Source organism: Balearica regulorum, chromosome 15, assembly GCF_011004875.1.
Source record: "Balearica regulorum gibbericeps isolate bBalReg1 chromosome 15, bBalReg1.pri, whole genome shotgun sequence".
Lineage (NCBI taxonomy): Eukaryota > Metazoa > Chordata > Aves > Gruiformes > Gruidae > Balearica > Balearica regulorum.
Window position 1 is genome coordinate 9,563,994 of NC_046198.1, and position 18,508 is coordinate 9,582,501.

At 46.0% G+C, this 18,508-nt stretch overlaps 1 protein-coding gene across 4 annotated transcripts in view; it reads right to left on the reverse strand.

Moving 5' to 3' along the window:
• LMF1 (lipase maturation factor 1) overlaps positions 1–18,508 on the reverse strand; it is a 204,601-nt gene that overhangs the window by 147,070 nt on the left and 39,023 nt on the right. For 2 of the 4 annotated variants that reach the window (XM_075767496.1, XM_075767495.1), the window contains exon 1: positions 11,832–11,964. The exons of 1 other annotated variant lie outside the window; for it this stretch is intronic. In XM_075767496.1, coding sequence (XP_075623611.1) covers positions 11,832–11,949 — 118 coding nt within the window. In that variant the 5' untranslated portion in view covers positions 11,950–11,964. Of the gene's footprint in view, positions 1–280; positions 400–11,831; positions 11,965–18,508 lie in introns of those variants that run through there. One more of the 4 variants, XM_075767497.1, reaches the window with a different exon arrangement.

Consider the following 18,508-nt stretch of genomic DNA (forward strand, 5'->3'; position numbering starts at 1 on the left):
ACCTCCTCGGCTTGCGGCTAAATCCTGTCCAGCTCTGGCTGCTCTGCACCCGGTAACGGCAGGTTTGCTAGTGCAGATGAAGCGCTGTGCTTTGCTACTGACCTTCATAGCAGATCAGAGCAAGTTCCCGCTAAAAAACAAGTTTAAGATGCAGAAATGCACGGAGAGCCTCTGATTTATTAACAACCCTCTTCCTGATGCACTGAGCCTCCACAGCTGGTAATGCGGTCATGCAGATCAACTTTCCGTACTAGCACACATCACCCAAACTGTCACATACCCTGCCCTCAGCAGCAGAAGCTCCTTCTCCAGCCTCCATCCATCTTCCTTCCACCCCGAGCAGCTCCTCACCCGGGAGCCTTCCCTGCGGCAGCCGTCCTGCTCCCGACCCACTGCCAAAGCTGTCACCGCTTTCCCCTTCCCCATTTAGCATTGATCTCATCCTGACTGTAATTTATTAGTCCTCTTACAGGCTTCATCATGTGCAAACAATTAAGCCTCGGTGCTTGATGCTACTCCATAAGCAATGCAAGTGCTTGTGATGGTAGGATTATCCAAGATGCCACGCGTGTCATGTTTTCTACTAAAAATTACAGCTAAATCATGGAGACTTTCAAGGACGTGAACACGCTGTTGAACATCACAACTGTATCCACAGTACAGCATAAAGGGGGGGAGCTCTGCTCCATCTCACATTCACTTTATTGTAAGTTGATATTAGAAAGCAAGATTACAAGATCCATCAACAGAAACCTTGCGTTTCTAACTGCTGACTTACAAACAGTTGTTCACGTCTACCCCTTAAAAGTCTCAGACTCAAAAATCCCTCGCAGTCTTAGACCGAGGTGAGCCTGTAACCACGTGTCTGTTCAACACCACTGAAGTGTGAGCACTGCCACCTCTTAACACCGCTTCCACAGCTCACAAAGCCCAAACACAGTGACACCTACAAGGAATCAACCAAGTCATCACACCGTGGCAGGGAAGACCTTAGCAACAACCGGTACTTAGCTGACCCATGCAGCTAATAACAGTATTTTTCCCCCATCCTTCTCCTCTTCTTGCTGTCAAGCGGGCAGCGTTGACGAGATGTATTTGCCGATGTGGCAGCGCCAGGCCAAGGAGCCCAACACAACCGCATCCTCCATCTCCACCAACCATACGGGGAATCATGTACCGAACCCTCCTCCAAGCTGCAGAAAGCCCCACCCTCAACATTTTTTAGGACAATTCTAGCACAGCCAAAAACATGGACATGAAGGAAGTCATCTCCGTGACCTGGGGGGACCTAGAGAGGGGAATCAAATGATCCCCCACGTTGGGGCTGTGGGAGGGCAGGCGCTGGGCATCAGGAGCTTTAGGAGCATCTGCACAGCAGCCACGGAGCATCCCACAAACTGAGAAACTAGCGGCTATATGGGAATCAAAGCACCGGTAACAGAGCAAAGATGTCTTGCCTGTAGTGATGCCATTTTATCACGTACAGCGACATTTCCCAATCTTAGCACTTTTGGAGTGAAACCCATTTTATACATGGCAGCAAACCCCACGATATTTAGAGGCATCAGGGCTATGTCAGAAAGGTAGCCCCCATCCCCAAAGCGCCAACCAACACCTCCTCGTTGCCTGGGCTAAATCTCGGGGCTCACCTCCGCCCTGGTCCCTGCGGCCCCTGCGCACACTGATACTGCTGGGAACGAAAGGGTCACGTTGTTGACCCACCTGCTCCTGTTTTCTTCAGTTGGATCTAGTCAAATTTCAGCAGCTGCAGAGCGGCACAAAGCGCCCCATTGTTATCTCCCGCGCAGCCGGAGAGGGAGCCACGGGGTTTTTTTTTTTTTTGGGGGGGGAGGAAAAAAAAGATTGAAATAAAATAAACTGGCAATGGTGGCTGCACTTGCCCTACACGCGTTTCAAATGTTTGTTACATGCTCCGAACTTGATGCGGCAAATTCCATAGTTTGGCATTTTCTAGAGGTCTCTGCTGGGGCAGGGGAGGAGAAGCGTGGAGGATATGCCAGGGGGGCAGGAAAGACAGGGAGGGAGAGGAAGCAAAAACAAAACTGAAAAAAAGCCTTCCCATATTCCTTTTAGGGTTTTCAAATGTTTTTCTTCTTCAAAATTATATAAACCATCCAATAGTTTAAGTTTTCAGCTAGGAAATTTAGCTCAACATCAAGTGATCTCTAGAGTCAAAAAGTACTTGCTGCTTGAAAGAGGAACTGCAAAAGCCGGCACCGTGCGGTCTCACCGAGTCCTCCGGCAGAGACCGTACGCGTTGGCAGGAACATCTGATGTGCTGTAGAAAACATTACTGGTGCTTAACATGTAAAAAAAAAGTCAATTTGGTATGAACAGTCTCCAGAAAAGTCCAAGGCAGCCCCATTATGGCTCCCTATAGAGTGTATTATTTCTAATGGAATATAGATTACATAGCATTATATCATTAAGGTTTCCAATTTTCATCTTTATTATTTATCATCAAATATCTGATGAAAAAACCAGCCAAGTTATTGCAGCTTGTCCATGGCTATGGAGGAAAGCCAGTGCAACCCCTTCCCACCCAGCCCTGCACGCTGCACCTTCAGCCTTCCTGCACCTCAGACCAGCTTTCTGTTTACAGGCACAATCGGGGAGCGAGCAATGAGGCAGAGAAGGGCAGAAAGCCTTCAGAACTACATTATCTTTGAACGTGGCTATTTTGTATGAAGTTTCTTATTTTTGATTAATCTATTTTTCTGAGGTGGGGGTGGGGGGAATCATCTGGTCAAAATCAAAACCCATACCTAGTCATGGCAGAAATAGCTCAGGTAATTTATTTTTATTAATTCCCCGTCCTAAAATATCGGATAAGGTACAACGGCAAACCGCCTTTCTTCGTGTATACCTACCTACACATAAAATTTATAGAGAGCAAATTTGCATGGCACAGACAAATGCTTCTACCATGTACACGCATTTTATAGTTCCCTCTCTGCAGCACAGAGGAGCTGGGGAGCGGACAGTGCAGCTGTCTCCCTATGAATATTGGGTGTCAGACGCCCCGGCAGCCAAAGCAAGGGAGATACTCAATACGGACTGACTTACACTGGATTTAGATTAACTGCTCCTGAGCCTCTCCTCCCTACCTCCCTGAAATTTAGTATGATATAATTTCAGCTATAGCGTTAAAACACCTGTTGAAAACAGTATGGGTTACGCTGATGACTACAGAATATTCTGACCAAGGACTTTAGTCTGCAAATACTCATTGCAACTACCACGCGCGGTTCAAATGATGCAAACGGGCTCGTGTCCGGCAGCGAGCAACGCGCTGAGGAATTCGGTGTTGACCTGCCGGCGTGCTCCCACGGGCACCGGGCTGCTCTGCGCCTCTGCACCCACCACTCACCCCAGCACCTTCCCTGGCTGGGTGTCCTCCTCCTCCACGCCACCCGTACTCATCTCCCACTTGCAGAAACGCAGATCAAATTAGAAAATGCTCAGAACTGTACTGATACATCAATACTTCTTTTAATAAGTGCATACTGCCTTAAAGGAGAACAGTCAGGTCAAACCTAGCCCTCTTTCAACTTTGAAAGATAAATCCTAAAAAAACCAAACCAAAACAAAAAAACCCAAAAAACAAACAAACAAAAAAACCCCACAACCCCAAACCTACCAAAATAGAAAAAATCCACCCATGGAAAATACAAGTTTCTGGTTTTTCCTTTTTTATTTTTTAAAAACAAAATACTCTGTAAATCCTTACAACTTTCATCATTCCTAGCAACAACTTCCTCAAAGGAGAGCAAAGCTTCTAACTATCCTAAAAAGAGCTGCATTGTTTTGAAGTCTCATGTCCTCTAGTAAGTTAAAATACCGTGCCTGCCAGCTAACCACAAATACCATTTTTATCTCCAGTGTGAAATACTGGCCACACTAAAACCCATGGCAAAATTATCACCAGTTTCAACTGGGTTTGACTTTCATGCAGGAGTTTCACATGTCCCAGCTACCACCTGTTGAAACGTGCTGGATTTTCCTCCCCCCCCGAGACAAGCACCAGGCAGAGGGCTCACCGGCCGGCCCCGGGGCAGGGAACGAGCATCACGGTGCTGGAGATGACACTAAAAACCCAAGTGAGCAGGATCCGTCCGCTGCTGTGCCATTTCAGGCTTAAGCACAGCAACAGCTAGATGCAAACAGCTTAGAGTACAGGAGAAGGAAACCCTTGGAAAGCAGAGGGTGGTCACTGAATCGCTTTAACTCGCTGAGCACAAGTGCACACTGTGATCGGTCGTACTCTGCACCCCAGAAACACTGGGCACTCCAGAAGGCATCGCCAGCAGCTGTCCTCCCCCTACACCATTGTCCCTTTTTGCCTTTTTTTCCAGTCATTTTTCCTTTTCCAGAAGGACAACGAACCTGCCAGGGAGACTGACTCACTCCCCTCGCTCTCTAGCTTTCCAAATATCAGTAAAAACTAGAGGCACAAAAAGCACATACAAGACACGTTCAAGTTTGTGTCAAGTTTTAAAAGTTTCCCAGGGCTCCCGATGGACAGGATTCCTGGTGATTCCTGATGGAAAGACCAGGTCTCTCCGCAGTCACACAGTCAGTGTGTGAACACGAAAACCCTGTTAATAATATCAGAGAGCAGTTCTGAATCTCCCCCATCAACAGGCAGAGCACGCATACAGGGCATAACTTTGAAATAATTTAGTTCTGCAATCGGGGGGAACTTAAGCCCAGGCATTAGCATTGCAACACCATCGGAGCTCAGCAAAGCTCTCTTTTCAACTGCTATAAAGCAGAAAGTTTCAACGTCAAGATTTGAAAATACTGCAAAGCAACCAGAATGCTTCATTTTGAAGTCACTCAAAAAAAACCTCTGGGTGCAGCAGATGCTGACCTCAGAAGCACATCTGAACTAGGACAGAGGAAGGAGGAGAGATGCTTAAAAAAAAGGAAGAAATTGGTCCACGACAGCTCTGAGGAAAAGACAATGGGGAAGGACAATGATTTATTGCTTCTCAACTCAGTGGTGCCTTTCACTTACAGACCCCAGAACAGAGACAGGTCTCGCAAGCCGCCTGCCCCAAGGGGTCTCGAGTCTTTTCCGAGCGATGAAAGCCAAAGCTCAGAGGGCTGAAGGACAGAGTCCCCTTCGGCACCTTGTCCTGGACCACACTCCTCCACTCCCACCCCCAGGACACACTGCTGCCCCAAACACCAACAAGCCCAAGATCTGAACTAGCTTCCAGCAGTCAGACTCCGCCATATCCACTTTCCCCAAATAGGGAAATTTCCATTTTTACCTATATTAAATGTTTCAAATTTCTCATTTGCCAAAGAGATAACAGACTGGTGATCACATTTCTGCAGCCAACAGAATAGTTCTTGATGTTGTTGGAAGATTTGGAAAAATGTTATCAATAACTTTTGTTCTTAAAGTATAAACCACACAGGAAAAAAAAAATTTAGCATAAAAACTTTTAAAAGCTTCCAAGTGCTCTCCAGGGTAGTCATTAGAAACTACTTAGGTAACAGGAGGGTGATAACAGTGAGTTAATGCAGCGTTAAATTAGCCCTCCTTCCATGCAGAACTCTAAGTGACAGAAGAATCAGTTGGGAGAATTTTTATTTTATTTTTTAAATAATGAAGTTAATGGATTTCCTGTTTTTAGCTCTGTGGGCGGCTGTCATTTTGAGGGATCCGTATATACTGTATTTAATTACTCTGTCTTAAAGTAACAAAAATAATTTCATCTGTGTTTGTATGAACTCACGGGCACTGGCATCTCTCAAGCTTGGCCATCGAGGCAAGGAGAACATGCAAGCATCGCTGCTCGTCAGTGAGGGCTGTGTTGTGTCTGGAGATGTGTAACCACAGCGGCTACTGCTTACTCACTGGACTTCTCAACATCTCAAGCTGTCCCTCAAAATCTTCACATGACCAACAGCCACAAGCCCCATGCCACAGCTCTTGGTGAGCTGAGGGAAATGAGCATCAGGAGTGGTTCACAGCCAAGAGATGACAGTGGCTTCCCAGGGTTCCCCACCGTCCTCCTGCAGTCCTCCAGCACCATCCCCACAACTCCCACAGTGGGGAATGCATCCCATTTCCTCCAAACAGATTATTAGGAGCAGGGTCAATGATGGCCATCAATAAATTTAGACAGATCAGAGGGATTTAGGCTGCCCACAAAGATGGGGGGGGGGGGGGGGGGGGGCGGCGGAAAGCTGGGCATCCTGCAACAGTCCACAAACCACGTGCAATACAGAGAACTTTGTAAATGAAATGGGAAGCGATGGAAGGGACTGTCTGTGAAATGAGATGTCGAACAGAGCCGGGAACAGACACAGAATGAAAGGAGAGGCCAAGGACAAGTGATGTCACCATGACCAGGTGACACAATCCATTCAGTATTGGTGCTACATGTTGCATCAGGGCACGACAGTGTGTTCCCACTCAATCAATCCTCAGCAGAAGAAAAGAAAGCAGCTTTAAAGGCTTGAAACGAAAAAGCCCAAAGGCAGAGAACAATCCCCGGCTGACAGGAGTCATCGGAGGGAATCTTTCCCTGCGAAACCAATAACCTGCCTACTGCGCAGCTCTCCACTTTCTTTTGAAGCAGCTGGCTCTGGTACTGCTGGAAGCAAGTCTCGATGGATCACTGGTTTGAATCCAGTATCGTGATTCCTCCGTTGCCCTGTGCGAAGGTTCAGGTATACACTGCACATACCAGTGGAGACCATCTACTGCCAGGTTCCCATGGCACTAGGAAAACAGAAGGGAAAGTATGTATCATCACTAAGGAACTCCGATTCCTGGGACAAATAATTATAATCTGGAAGGGATTTTCTTTCCAATTATCCTTTCTGTGCCGACTGCTTTGAAGCCCGTGATATAACTAAAATCCAGTTACAGTTTTCTGGTGAGTTTTCTATCTGAAAGCCCACACTGATCAGATGAAATGAATACATGAAGGCACAGTCAAGTGCAGACAGTCAGGAGGTTTTGGCTTAGAAGAAAATAAGCAAAACCAGAACATACCCTAAGGACAAGAAAGGCAAAGACTGAAGCCTCATGTCCCAAACCAAAACAGTCAGGGCTTGATCCGGAATCGGTGGTTATTATACCCGTTCCTGCTATGTGAATGGAAAAAGCTCGAAATCCACCTCATGTAAGAACATCCCACTTGCTCAGCTCGCAGCTGGTTTGTACGGAGCTCTGCAAGCGCAGCACTGTTCCCCGCAGGGAGCTCAGCACAGGAATCCTGCACCAGCCTTTGCAGCACCTTCCCTGCGTGAAGCTAACAATGATCCAGCAACTGAAATCTCTCAAAGCCCCTTATTGCAATGAATAGTCAAGCAAAGCTTCAGGAGGCTGAAGGGGGGCTCTGAAAGCCTCAGAGTGATGACCATCAGCTCCCAGCTCTCTTTCACAAGGAAATCAATGTTTTCCTCTCCACATTGATCAAGAACCGATATGGGACTGATTGGGTCAGCAGCTCAAGCCTGTCCCAACATGACCAAGATATACCAGAAGGCAATCGCTGTTGCACCCAACACACCCTCCCCAGCTCAGCTTGCCTCTCCCAACAGGCCCCCGCCCCCCGCTAGCACACCCCCAACTCTGGGCATGGCCCTCTGCTCGGCTTTGGTGGCCACTGCAATTCATGTGGTCACCTGCACCAAGAGAAGAGGCAGGGAGAAAAACGGTGTGAAGAAGCACAAACATTCATTCAGGAAACTTGAGGCAGTGCTGGGATCAGCCAGTGAGGACTCCGACACCACCTTGGGGCTAAAACTCCTGGGAAGGTGATCTCGCAACTTGGCTTTGCTACTGGTGGACTCTTTCAGAGATGGAACAGGAGCCTGCAAGCATCTCGGAGAAGTGGCACCTTTTCCCACTTGCAAAGCACTCTGAACCTTGCGAGGACATTGCAAACAAGGACATGAGGGTCCTTTGACTGATGGAAAGACACCAAGAGCTTTGGAAGATGTAACTGAGTTTGAAATACCAAAAAAACCCATTTAGTACTCATCTCTTCCAGGTTAGATTCCTTCTTGCTGTGCTTCTCCTCCTTACTCTCCACCAAGAAAGCCTTAATATGAAGTAGAAAGCCAGCAATTTCCACCTTCTCAAGCAACCTGTTGAACACATTTTATCTGTTCTTTATGGACAGGACCCCTGCAGTACTGTGCCATGTGCCTGTGGAGCTAAATTGCTAAAAACAGGTGTCTGTTGGGTGTTAAATCTATCTTCAGGCTGCTTTGGCAGCTTAAGAAACCATTAGCAGCTGTTAACATGGTTAGCATGGCAACGTTGAGCCTAACAGCTCAACCAGCCCGCTTTCTTCACCATTTCAAAACTATCATTCCCCACTTGTACACTTCAAGCAAGAACAAATTAAAACCAATACCATGAAGGCACCTGGCAAGCTATTTTGCTAGCAGACATAAAGTAAGTCTCAAAATAAAAAGCATATTAGACAATTTTTTCCTGCTGTATCATGTGAGATTCCCGTTGCTCTTGGGAGATCACATTTTAGCCTCATGCAAGCACGTGTTTTAAAATCAACACTTGTAGGAGATAAATATTCACCGAGGGATGATTCCTTCATCCAGCTTCCCCACCAGTTTGAAGCAGATCTCTCATTTAAAATTTTCTCTGCCTCCCTGATTTTTTCCTGAATATAGCACCTTTAAAGGACAGCTTGTATACGGAGTAGGAAAAAAAAGGCTGCATAGTTCATTAACCTCAAGGCAGATATACCCAGCCAACGCCCCAACAGCCACAGGACCACAGCAGCAATAACAAAGGTGTAATCTCAATAGTGAGATGCAAGAAGACCATGAGCAGGTTATGGCCAGTTTTAGGCTGAATGTGAAAGGCCATCCTGGTGCAGGAGAGGAAACACTGGTCCTGGTAGTAAAAAGGACTCCCAGAGAAGGAGAGCAGAACTTCGCCTGTTAGCTATCGGGCACGGCACACTGGTTTCCAGTGGGCTGTTCTTACCAGTGCACGGGCCAGAGACACCAGCCATGGTCAGGGTCCCACCACTCACCATGACAAACGCTCACATCCACACACAGCGACACGCAACCCACCATCAGATGCCTACAGAACGCGCGCTCCAAATGCCCAGGAGGCATCATCGGCCCCACCAACCAGGCGTTGGGCAGGAGCCTGGGGAGAGCCGGTGTTTGCACAGCCCGGATCCCGCCGACCACGCTCATCCAAGGCAACAGCAACAGCGCTCCAGCCAACAGCCATCAGAAGGAGAGGACCGCAGGGCCCATTTCCTTCAGTGGTAGCAAACTCCAGAAACTACTGTGACCCACACGTGCAGCTTTTGGTTACATTCCTGCAACATCTTTTACACTTAAAACCTTTAAAAACAAACAAACAAAAGAGCAGGATAATATTTATACAAAACAGTATGAGAAAATCACTATAGTACCTATGAGTTTTCTGATTCTAAAAGGGGATTTGCTCTGTCTGGAGTGAAGGTTATTTTTCAGCATTACAGTTAGATAAGAAAATTGATATTGCTGTGTCCTTTAGGACATCCCCTCCATCCTGGCAGAAGTAAACAAGCCTCCCCATTCAACTACATCACTCTGAAGTAGCTCAACTAACTCTAACGAAGCTTCGGTGATGTAAATCTGCTGTAATTCAGGAATGGGTTCATCCAGGCATCTTTCAACATAATGAGCTCAGAAGTGGCCAAAATGACTAATGGGACCTCAACACCCACAGCTTTAACCCCCAAGAACAAAGGAAGAAAGAGGGAGCTGGAGGAAGGAAGTCCAAACGCAGATCTCAGGAAATCAAAAAAGCTGCTTTCAAAACCCATTTGATTTTAAAAAGATCTGATGGATACGTAGGAGGAAGCAGCAGTTTTTTGGCAATTACGGGACAAATGCCAAAAAGTCAACCGCGTTAGGAAGTCGTTCTCTCCCTGCACGGTACAAAGGGATGAGCAAACACACAAACAGGCAGAAATGCTGATGTTGAGAGACCTGAACTATGCACCACGTCTTCCGAGTCCTGAAATCTCCCTGTTGGTACAAAGAAAGAGGTGGACCAGATCAGCAACCATTGAATTCAGTGCTTGAACAACTAAACTAACTTGTAACACACTGAAAGTTATAAACAATAAATCAGAAATACTTTAACATAATTACTACCCTGGTGAACCTGCTGCCACATACAAAGGACAATTTACCAAAGCAGCAAAACAAAACCCACCCATAGAAAAGCTGGTGTTCTTCCCATCATTACTCATTTGGGAAAAAAGCCAAAAGTGTCCTTTGGACACCTTTAAAGCCAATCCGCTAATGCATTTCAGAGACAAGGCGTGCAGCCACCTTGAACCAAATCCTGCCGTTTCCAGCTTAAACAGAGAAAAGCTAATTAAAATGCTGCAGGCCTGACACCAAGATTTCAGATGATGACCTCTCCAACCCATCCCCTAGAAACAGTTACAATTATTAAGCAGCATGTCAAAAACATAATTTTTTTTTTTTTTCTTGCTATGAAGTAGCCCCAAACATTGCCCTAATTTTGCCTTTTCTCTTCCCTCTAGCACAGAAATTCCTCACCGTGACCAAATTACCCATTAGTCTTCACCAGGACATACTGAGAGGGGAGAAAAATAATTGCAAGAGTTTTAAGGTCTCAGGTCATTTCTTTAAGCTCTTTTCTCAGCCTGTCCTAATATTTTACTTGCTGTATGAAATGCGGACACACAGCAGACATCTACAGCAGCCTCCACCCATGTCAAACACAAGCATAAAGAAGCTCGGCTTACAACCTACAAAATAACAGGGGTAAATACCCAATTATAATATGCATCTAAAATATAAATTTAGACTTTAGCTGATAAAGGTAAGTATAAATCAGGTTTATGTTGAGAAACAGCCAGATATGGCATTCATTAAGCGTTGCTCTTATTAACATGCCATTCGCTACGTTTCCTCGCCACATGTATAGATATTACTTGTTAAACTTCAAAATCTCAGACGCTGGCAAGAGAGTCGGAGACAGACACCCTTATTAATCTGAACCAGCAGCTGTGAGAATTACTGCGGATTCCATTTTTAAGAATAAGCAAGTTTCAGAGTGGTAAGAAAACAAAAAGATAAAGCAACACAAAGCAGGGTTATTTATTTTGACAGCTGCGGTTTAGTTGTTTTAACTGTTTATGACAGTTTTAAAAGAAACTCTGAAATCCACTTTGTAAAAACAAGGAAGCCTCAGTAACAGCAGCTGGGGTGCGAGTCCAGAGAGGAGACATGGCTGAACTGCACGTTTTGGGGTCGGGGACGGCCGTGGGGAAAGGGGGGGACACACACACACAGAGCAAAGGGCCCCAGTCCCCCTGCCCCAGGCTGCCCGGCAGGGTTACGGATGCTCCTGGGAGCCACGCATCCCCGAGGCACAGCCCCCAGCGGGCGTGGGGTCCCTGCCACCTCCCCAAGCACGGGCAGGCGGACGTGACCCCGAGACCCACTGCCTAACCCCAAAGTCCCCCCAGTTTTGTCAGGATAGGTGTTAGTGCTGGTAACCATGGTAACGGGGCATCCGGCTGGCTCCCACTGCTTAAACCCTACAGGTGTCACCTGCCCGCCCAGCAAAGCATCGTAGCAATGACCCGGGTTTGCTTTATTGGTTTAAAATAAATACGAACGTGCTTCCCTTCAGCGGAAATTAGACCTAGCAACACAGGCCAGTTAGCATTAATATATTCCAAATATTTAACTCCCATTCGCCTGAAGGGCACGATAAGTTGACATTTCTAGGTCCTTTATTTCCTGTGCCTGAAAATGGGTCTTACCTTCATGCACCTTGGAAAGGTCTTGCCAGGAGCTCAGCGAGGAGCTGAGACTGGGGAGTCTGCGGGGAGCGCGTGGGGAGGCTGTGCCCAGTGGGGGCTGCCGCAGCCCCCCCGGCATCAACCTCTGCAGATGGGATGCTGGGATGGGGACCACGCACGGCAGGACGGGCTCCAACACAAAGATGCAGCCACAAAGAAATAAGACGAGGGAAGGAGAGGAGAAAAACTTCCAAAACCCACCCAAAATTTATTACCATAGAAGTAACAAGGAAACTTCCAATGTTGAGTTTGTTTCTGTATGAGCATGAATTCCTCAATAACCTTTTTTTTTCTTCCCTTGCAAACACCAAAACTAGAGGAAAACAGACCACTTTATATGTGTTTTCACATATGCTTTCTCATTAGGAAGACCTGTATCCGCATCTGAGCTCTGACATGCATCAGTAGAAGTTCTGCAGATATCCTAGGACTTCATTACAAAAAATTAAGAACTGCTAGATCAAGTATGTTGTTAATGACACAGCCACAGTTAACTGACATTAACTGGAGATCTTCCATGAGAAAGATCACTCTTAATATTGCCTGAGGAAACCCAAAAGTTCTCAATTCCTGGAAGTTACGAGCCAACCTATTTTTTTGAAAACACTACACATTCATTTTATGGTTGAGAATGCCAGCTGGGATAAGTTACTTTTACTTTGCCTAATCTTCCCCAACACTTGGAAAAGAATGTATATTTGTCTTTGTTTGCCAGCTATTTTGCAGAGTTGTTCCTTACTATTGAACAGTCAATATCATTATGTGCTAACAAAATGTAAAAATAAAAATATTCCTTAAAAAACATTTTCCTGAAAGGTAACTCCCTGAAAAGCCACGCTTGGCTTCCAAGGAGTCAGAATTCAACACCAAACCTGGCAAAAATAGCAACTTAGATATTAATTTTATACTCTTAAAAAAAAACCCCAAAGCTATTATTTAGACCTTCGGCAAAGGCGGTGTCCTGAGTCTGAACACAGACTTGCTGCTCAGGTATAAACACTGAGCAACACGTGGTTGGTATCTATTAGGATTTATAATGACCACAGTAGATTAAAGAGTATTGCAGTGTTGCCCTGTAACTCCTCCTGAATCACTGCATGCAGAATACTACATGCCTTGTGTTTCCTTTTTCCACACTATTTTGTTAAATCCAGCTAAACAGAATTATTCAGGTAAGAAACTATTTGTAAAGAATGATAGTAGAGCAGAGTGCAGTGATTAAACAAGTAGTAACTGCCCGGGTAAACAGAAGTGTTTCTTCACTGAGACACTCGGGAAAGCCAAGCCGAAGGGCTCGGAGACACCATCTAATTATGAAGGTGGAAGAGCTGCTGTTCAGCAGCTTTTGGTGAAAACGAGGAGTTTTCCCCTGGTAACTCAGCCCATCATTAGCCGTATCACCCAGCAGCTCCAGGACACCACTCAATGCAGATGGCTCAATCCGCCCCGTCCCGGCTGGGCTCAGCCCCTGGTACGCCAACGCTCCGACAGCGGCACTTGTCACCTAATCCCGGGACAAATCCTCACCCCTGCAGTGTTATCAGGGAGTTTGGGTGACAGCCCCGTGCTCGGTCCCTCCCCAAGCCCAGGTTGTGGGGTGGGAAGGCTGAGCATCACTCGCCCCCCCCCCCGAGCGCCGGAGCCTGCACCATGGTCCAGGCTGTGCCCTGTGGGCAGAGGACGGTAGTAGCACAATCGAGCCCTAAAACCGCCAAGTTCGGTGCCTAAAGATGGTCTTGGGCAAACGCTCCATTCTCCCCTTTTGCTTGCACTTTCCATGCATTGCCACAGAAGCGGCTGCTCTGTCGACCTGTCCCCTCCGATGCCGTTTCCAAGCCCAAATTCATCTGGGACAGGAGCAAATATACTTGAGAGACCTGAGCTGTCACACTCAACTGTCAAGAGAATAATTTGATGGGAGAAGTATCAAGGGAGCGATCAAGAAAATCTTAGAAAGGAAATTAAAACAGATATATGTTCCCAAAATTACAACATCCACTTCAAACTCGTGCTAGCTGAAATCTATATTTACCCAAGGCAAAGTAACTACATAATTGCACTCTGCAGAAATGACTATGCAAGACTAAACACGTGCCGTGCGCTCTGCGGGAAGTCTCTGGTCTTCCACGATGTGTTTCATACCATGCCGTTGCCTCAGTTTACCAGCTCTCTCGTGTCCTTTGGGCTAGGTGGCTTTGCCCCATAATTCAGGTACCAGCACACCAGGCGATGCAGACCCGCTCCTGACCCGCTCCTGCGGCACCGGCGGTGGCACCGGCAGGTTTAGAGCTGCAGGGCTCTTCATTTCTTGTTTTCTGCCCCATCCATCAAACCTATTTCCCTTGACAGGGAATTAAGTATGCTAATTATTTCTGGCCCAGGGTATTGCACCCCCTCCAGCTGCAGGGTCTGGACAACTGTTGCTGCTGCACCTATAGGGCTGGAGAGAGCGATGGAGGAATCCTGAAGCTCTTAACACAGCAACATTATGAAGCAATAGCTAAAATATTTTAAGCCTCACAATTCTATTTTTATTCATGTCCACATCCCATAGTCAGTAACCAAACACAGCAATAAAGACAACCCTAAATCCAGTCCCATCTATCTTCTCCTCTAGCCAGGAGATCATAAAAAAAAAAAAAGCAACAACAACAAAAACAAACAAGAAACCCCACCATCACACTCACAGGATGCAATCTTTCATTTTAAATTGTCCAACTGTTTAACTGGCAAGGCTTCCCCCCCCCCCCCCAGGAATGCATTTGTATAATTGTTAGCCCTTTCCCTACTTCATAAAGCTCTGAACAAACATTTACTACTTATTGCTTCTGCTACAAAATTGAAACCAATTGCAAATTAATTTTTGGAGACGTTTAGAGCAGGAATTTTGCTCCATTTGTGACCACAGCTATTCAGTATAGATTCCTAAGGATGTAGCAGCACGAAGGCTGCTCACCGAAACTCTGTTGTCAAGAGAAGCCCAGATGACTATGGCCTGGCCACCACTTGCAGGCTGGCTGGGTCTGCACAACCCACCACCGAGGTGTGAAGACCCAGCAGTGCTGAGCAAAGGCTTTGCACAGCCAAGTTATCAAGCAACGATGTCCTGATGCTCATGCAACCTCTGGTCACAGTCCTGATTCAAGTCGCCTCAACAAAAGTAACTCTCTTGCCCCTCTGACGGATCCTACATCATGGCTTTCTGATGGAAGACACGGAATTGGGCATCCCAGCAAACATCTACCTACAGCAACTCCAGAATGATCGCCCTTCTCCAGCCCAGCTGCAAACGCCGTGAAGCCTTCCTGATAAAGCAAGGAGGGGAGAACAAAAGCAGTATGTTTTCCCACAAATATTACCATTCCCCGAGTTCTGCTGAGAAGCTGCCAGTTGGAAGGATTCAGCGGTTTAACGATAACATAACACAGCGTACAGCAAGATTTTCCTTTGCCCCTCGCCGCCCCAGCGCCACGAAGCAGCCAGCCACGGTTATGCTGCCGGCAACCTGGGTGGTGGGTTTCCCATGCGTGTGACATCAAATTCCCTTGCGAGGATATTCTGTAGCATATAATTAGAATTTTTGCTTCTAATTTGAAGAAGCAGCTTTTTATATTTTTATATAAACCACTGAAATCAACCACATTAAAAAAAAATCACACAGGATAGTGACAACCGATATTAAACAGCTATTCACATATGTCCCAATACCACAAGACTCATACACCCGCTCGGCTCTCCCCGCTGTAAGAAATCCAAATTACTTCAGTGCCTAAAATGAACCATATGAATTAATCACTGGCTTTTCTGTCCTCACTCTATGGTGTTATTAATTCAGGCTGAAAACGCGCGTGTCCCAGAACAAAGAGCGCTCCAGCAAGGGAATGTGTAGTTCGTGAAGCATTCAGCAATGTAAAGCCAACCTGGAAACACAAAATAGCAGGTACCGCTTGGGGAATTTCCATACAAATGGTTATCAATACCCCAAAGCAGGGGAAAATATCCTGCAACTGCTTTAATGCTGAAATTGCAAGTGAATGGAAACACCTCTAAAAGAGTCGCTCAAAGAATGCGTTCCTTTTATCGCTAGAAATAACCATCCAGTCTTTGATGCAAACTTTCAATCATTAATGGGAAACTTGTCAGTAAAGCTGGGGGTTGAAATTCAGTAACTGGAAACACGTGTGAAGGTAGCCCGAACACCAGCACTGCTTACTCCAGTGATTTATCATACACCTGAGCCCGCGGTATGCTCACACCAATAAAGCCCTGGATGGAAAGGAGAAAAAAACCATTTTATTTAAAAATCATTTGAAACGTGGTAAGGGAACCAAAAGCAATTCTAAAGCATCTGCATTATTTGTTAAAATAACTGCTCTACAGAATAGCCAGTTTTTAAATGTTACCACATACAGTAAACTTTTATACAAGAAATTACTCTTCTAATAAATGTAGTACAGCTCAAAGTCTAGAAAATCATTTAAAAGAGATCAATAGCTTTTTAGTGTGACACAATGTCCCACTCTAAATGACTACATGGGAGGATAAGTACAGAAATCAAAGACAAAATATTTTTTAAAGCATCTGGAAATGTGGAAATAAAGACAACTGAGCACAGCGAGCCTCTGGACCGACAGGGGTGAAAAAGTGCTGTGTTTCACAAGGACAGCCCAGATCCTCTTCCAAGTGATGCATCTACAGAGTTTTTAGCAATTATCTGGAATTTCTGGGGATGGTTGTTGGTCTGCAGAGTTGTTTCCATTACAGAGGGTGGCCCCGCAAAGCGGCACGTGTGACAAAACCGTACAGATACCTACTGCTTCCCCGGCCCCGGCTGCACCAGCGGTCCAGCAGCAAGAGGTATTTTCTGGCAATCACGTGAACTTTCTAGTTCACGGCACTTTTATACCTGGTGTGGGATAAATACAGATTATTTTGCCTTCCGTGCGGGCACAGCCAGGGACACAACTGCAAAACTGCTTTCTTTCACGGACAACCTGAGCAGGAAAAGAAGCTGCTGGCAACCCAAGATTTAGAAGCGAAATAAAACACTTGAGAAAGATACTAATGTACAGGATAATTTTCCAAAGAGAAAGTGCTGACCCTTAAAGAGTGGCACGTGTCAGGAGTTTTTTTAATTTAATTTTGCTTTAAATTCACAAAGGAGAAGTTCAAAATGCTGTTTGTAACCATAAGTTAGAGTTAAAAGGTATTCAATAAAAACGTACACCGACTTCTTCTGGACATAAATCCAAAAGGTAAGATTGTGCAACATCAGTACTTCATATTTAATAATAACAAACAGATGGGGAAATATTATAATAAATTATTATAACTGTCCAAGCTGTGTGCCAGAAAGTCTTGGCCAAATTCCCCTGCTTAACTATCTATATACCATTTTCACCACACAGATCTTGGAGCTCTCCGTATTCCTGTAGATTGGAATATATGCATCAAGCTACTTTCTTTTAAAAATAAATAAATAAATGAAATCACCATCTGAGCTACGCTGTAGGGCTGACACAACACTGCAAAATGCGAGCAAGGACATTAGAGGACGAGCTGTGCCGTATCACAACGCAGAAGGAGCTACAGCACCGATCACAAGACCCAGCAGCCCACGAGAAACCCCCAGGGATGTGGATTTATCTTTGCTCTGAGGTCTGGTTCACTCCTGTATCTTGGGGGTAAGTTTTAAAGCCCACGTGACCCTTCAGATTGAACCTCCCTCTGCAACAGGGACATAGACAGCTCTTAACACCGAAAGCCCTCCAACTCCCTTCCCCAGGGCTCGACAACCAACACAGCTGTAAATCCTGAAGCTTTTTAGGACAAAGATCTCTGTGCCGTGCCCACAGATACACACGAGTGTGGAAATCGGCATGGAGCGATGCAGTTCTGTGCCAGCGCCTGCCCCGGGCAGAGTTGGGTGACCTCAAGGCCCCGTGGCTGCTCCTGGTCCCGGCTTGGTTGCCGGCACCTTGGGGCTGCTCAGTACCGGCATCGCCTGGGCAGTTCCCAGGGTCAGCCTCCTGCTGAAGCCTCGGGATGAAGGCACACGCACTTCCATGTAAATATCAATTCTTATAGCTAGATTTTCTGAAGCTCAAAATTTAAAGTATTGAATCTAGAGCACCAAATCTTAACTTCAAAGTGTCCTCCTCCTCCTCTCCCTGGCCATTAGCTAGCAGACACGACTGTTTTGAAAGCTGAATAAGCCAGAAGTCATCATATTAAGAAGCCATGTAAATGAGAATATAATATACTTATTGATTAAATACAGAGGACAAAACCTGACATTTTAAAGCTTAGTGAAGTGCAGAATAGATGGGAAGAGCTACAGCTCTGCGTTATCCCCTTAGATACTTCCCTGGCATCTCCTCCCTCCTTGCTGCCCTTCCCCATCCCTCTGGTAATTTTTCAGCATCTCCAAGCATTGCGGAGCAGCCTGGCATACCGGCTCTGTGCCGTGCTTTCCTCCAAGCAAGATATCCAGCACAGCTGGGCAGATCCAACTGCACTGACGCATTTCAGATTTACACCCGGAATCTGGCTCTCGTGTTTACCAAACTGCATTAAAAGGGGAGGGAAAAAAAAAAAAAAAAAAAAAATCCTGTCAGCGTTTGCCCCTGTGACAATTG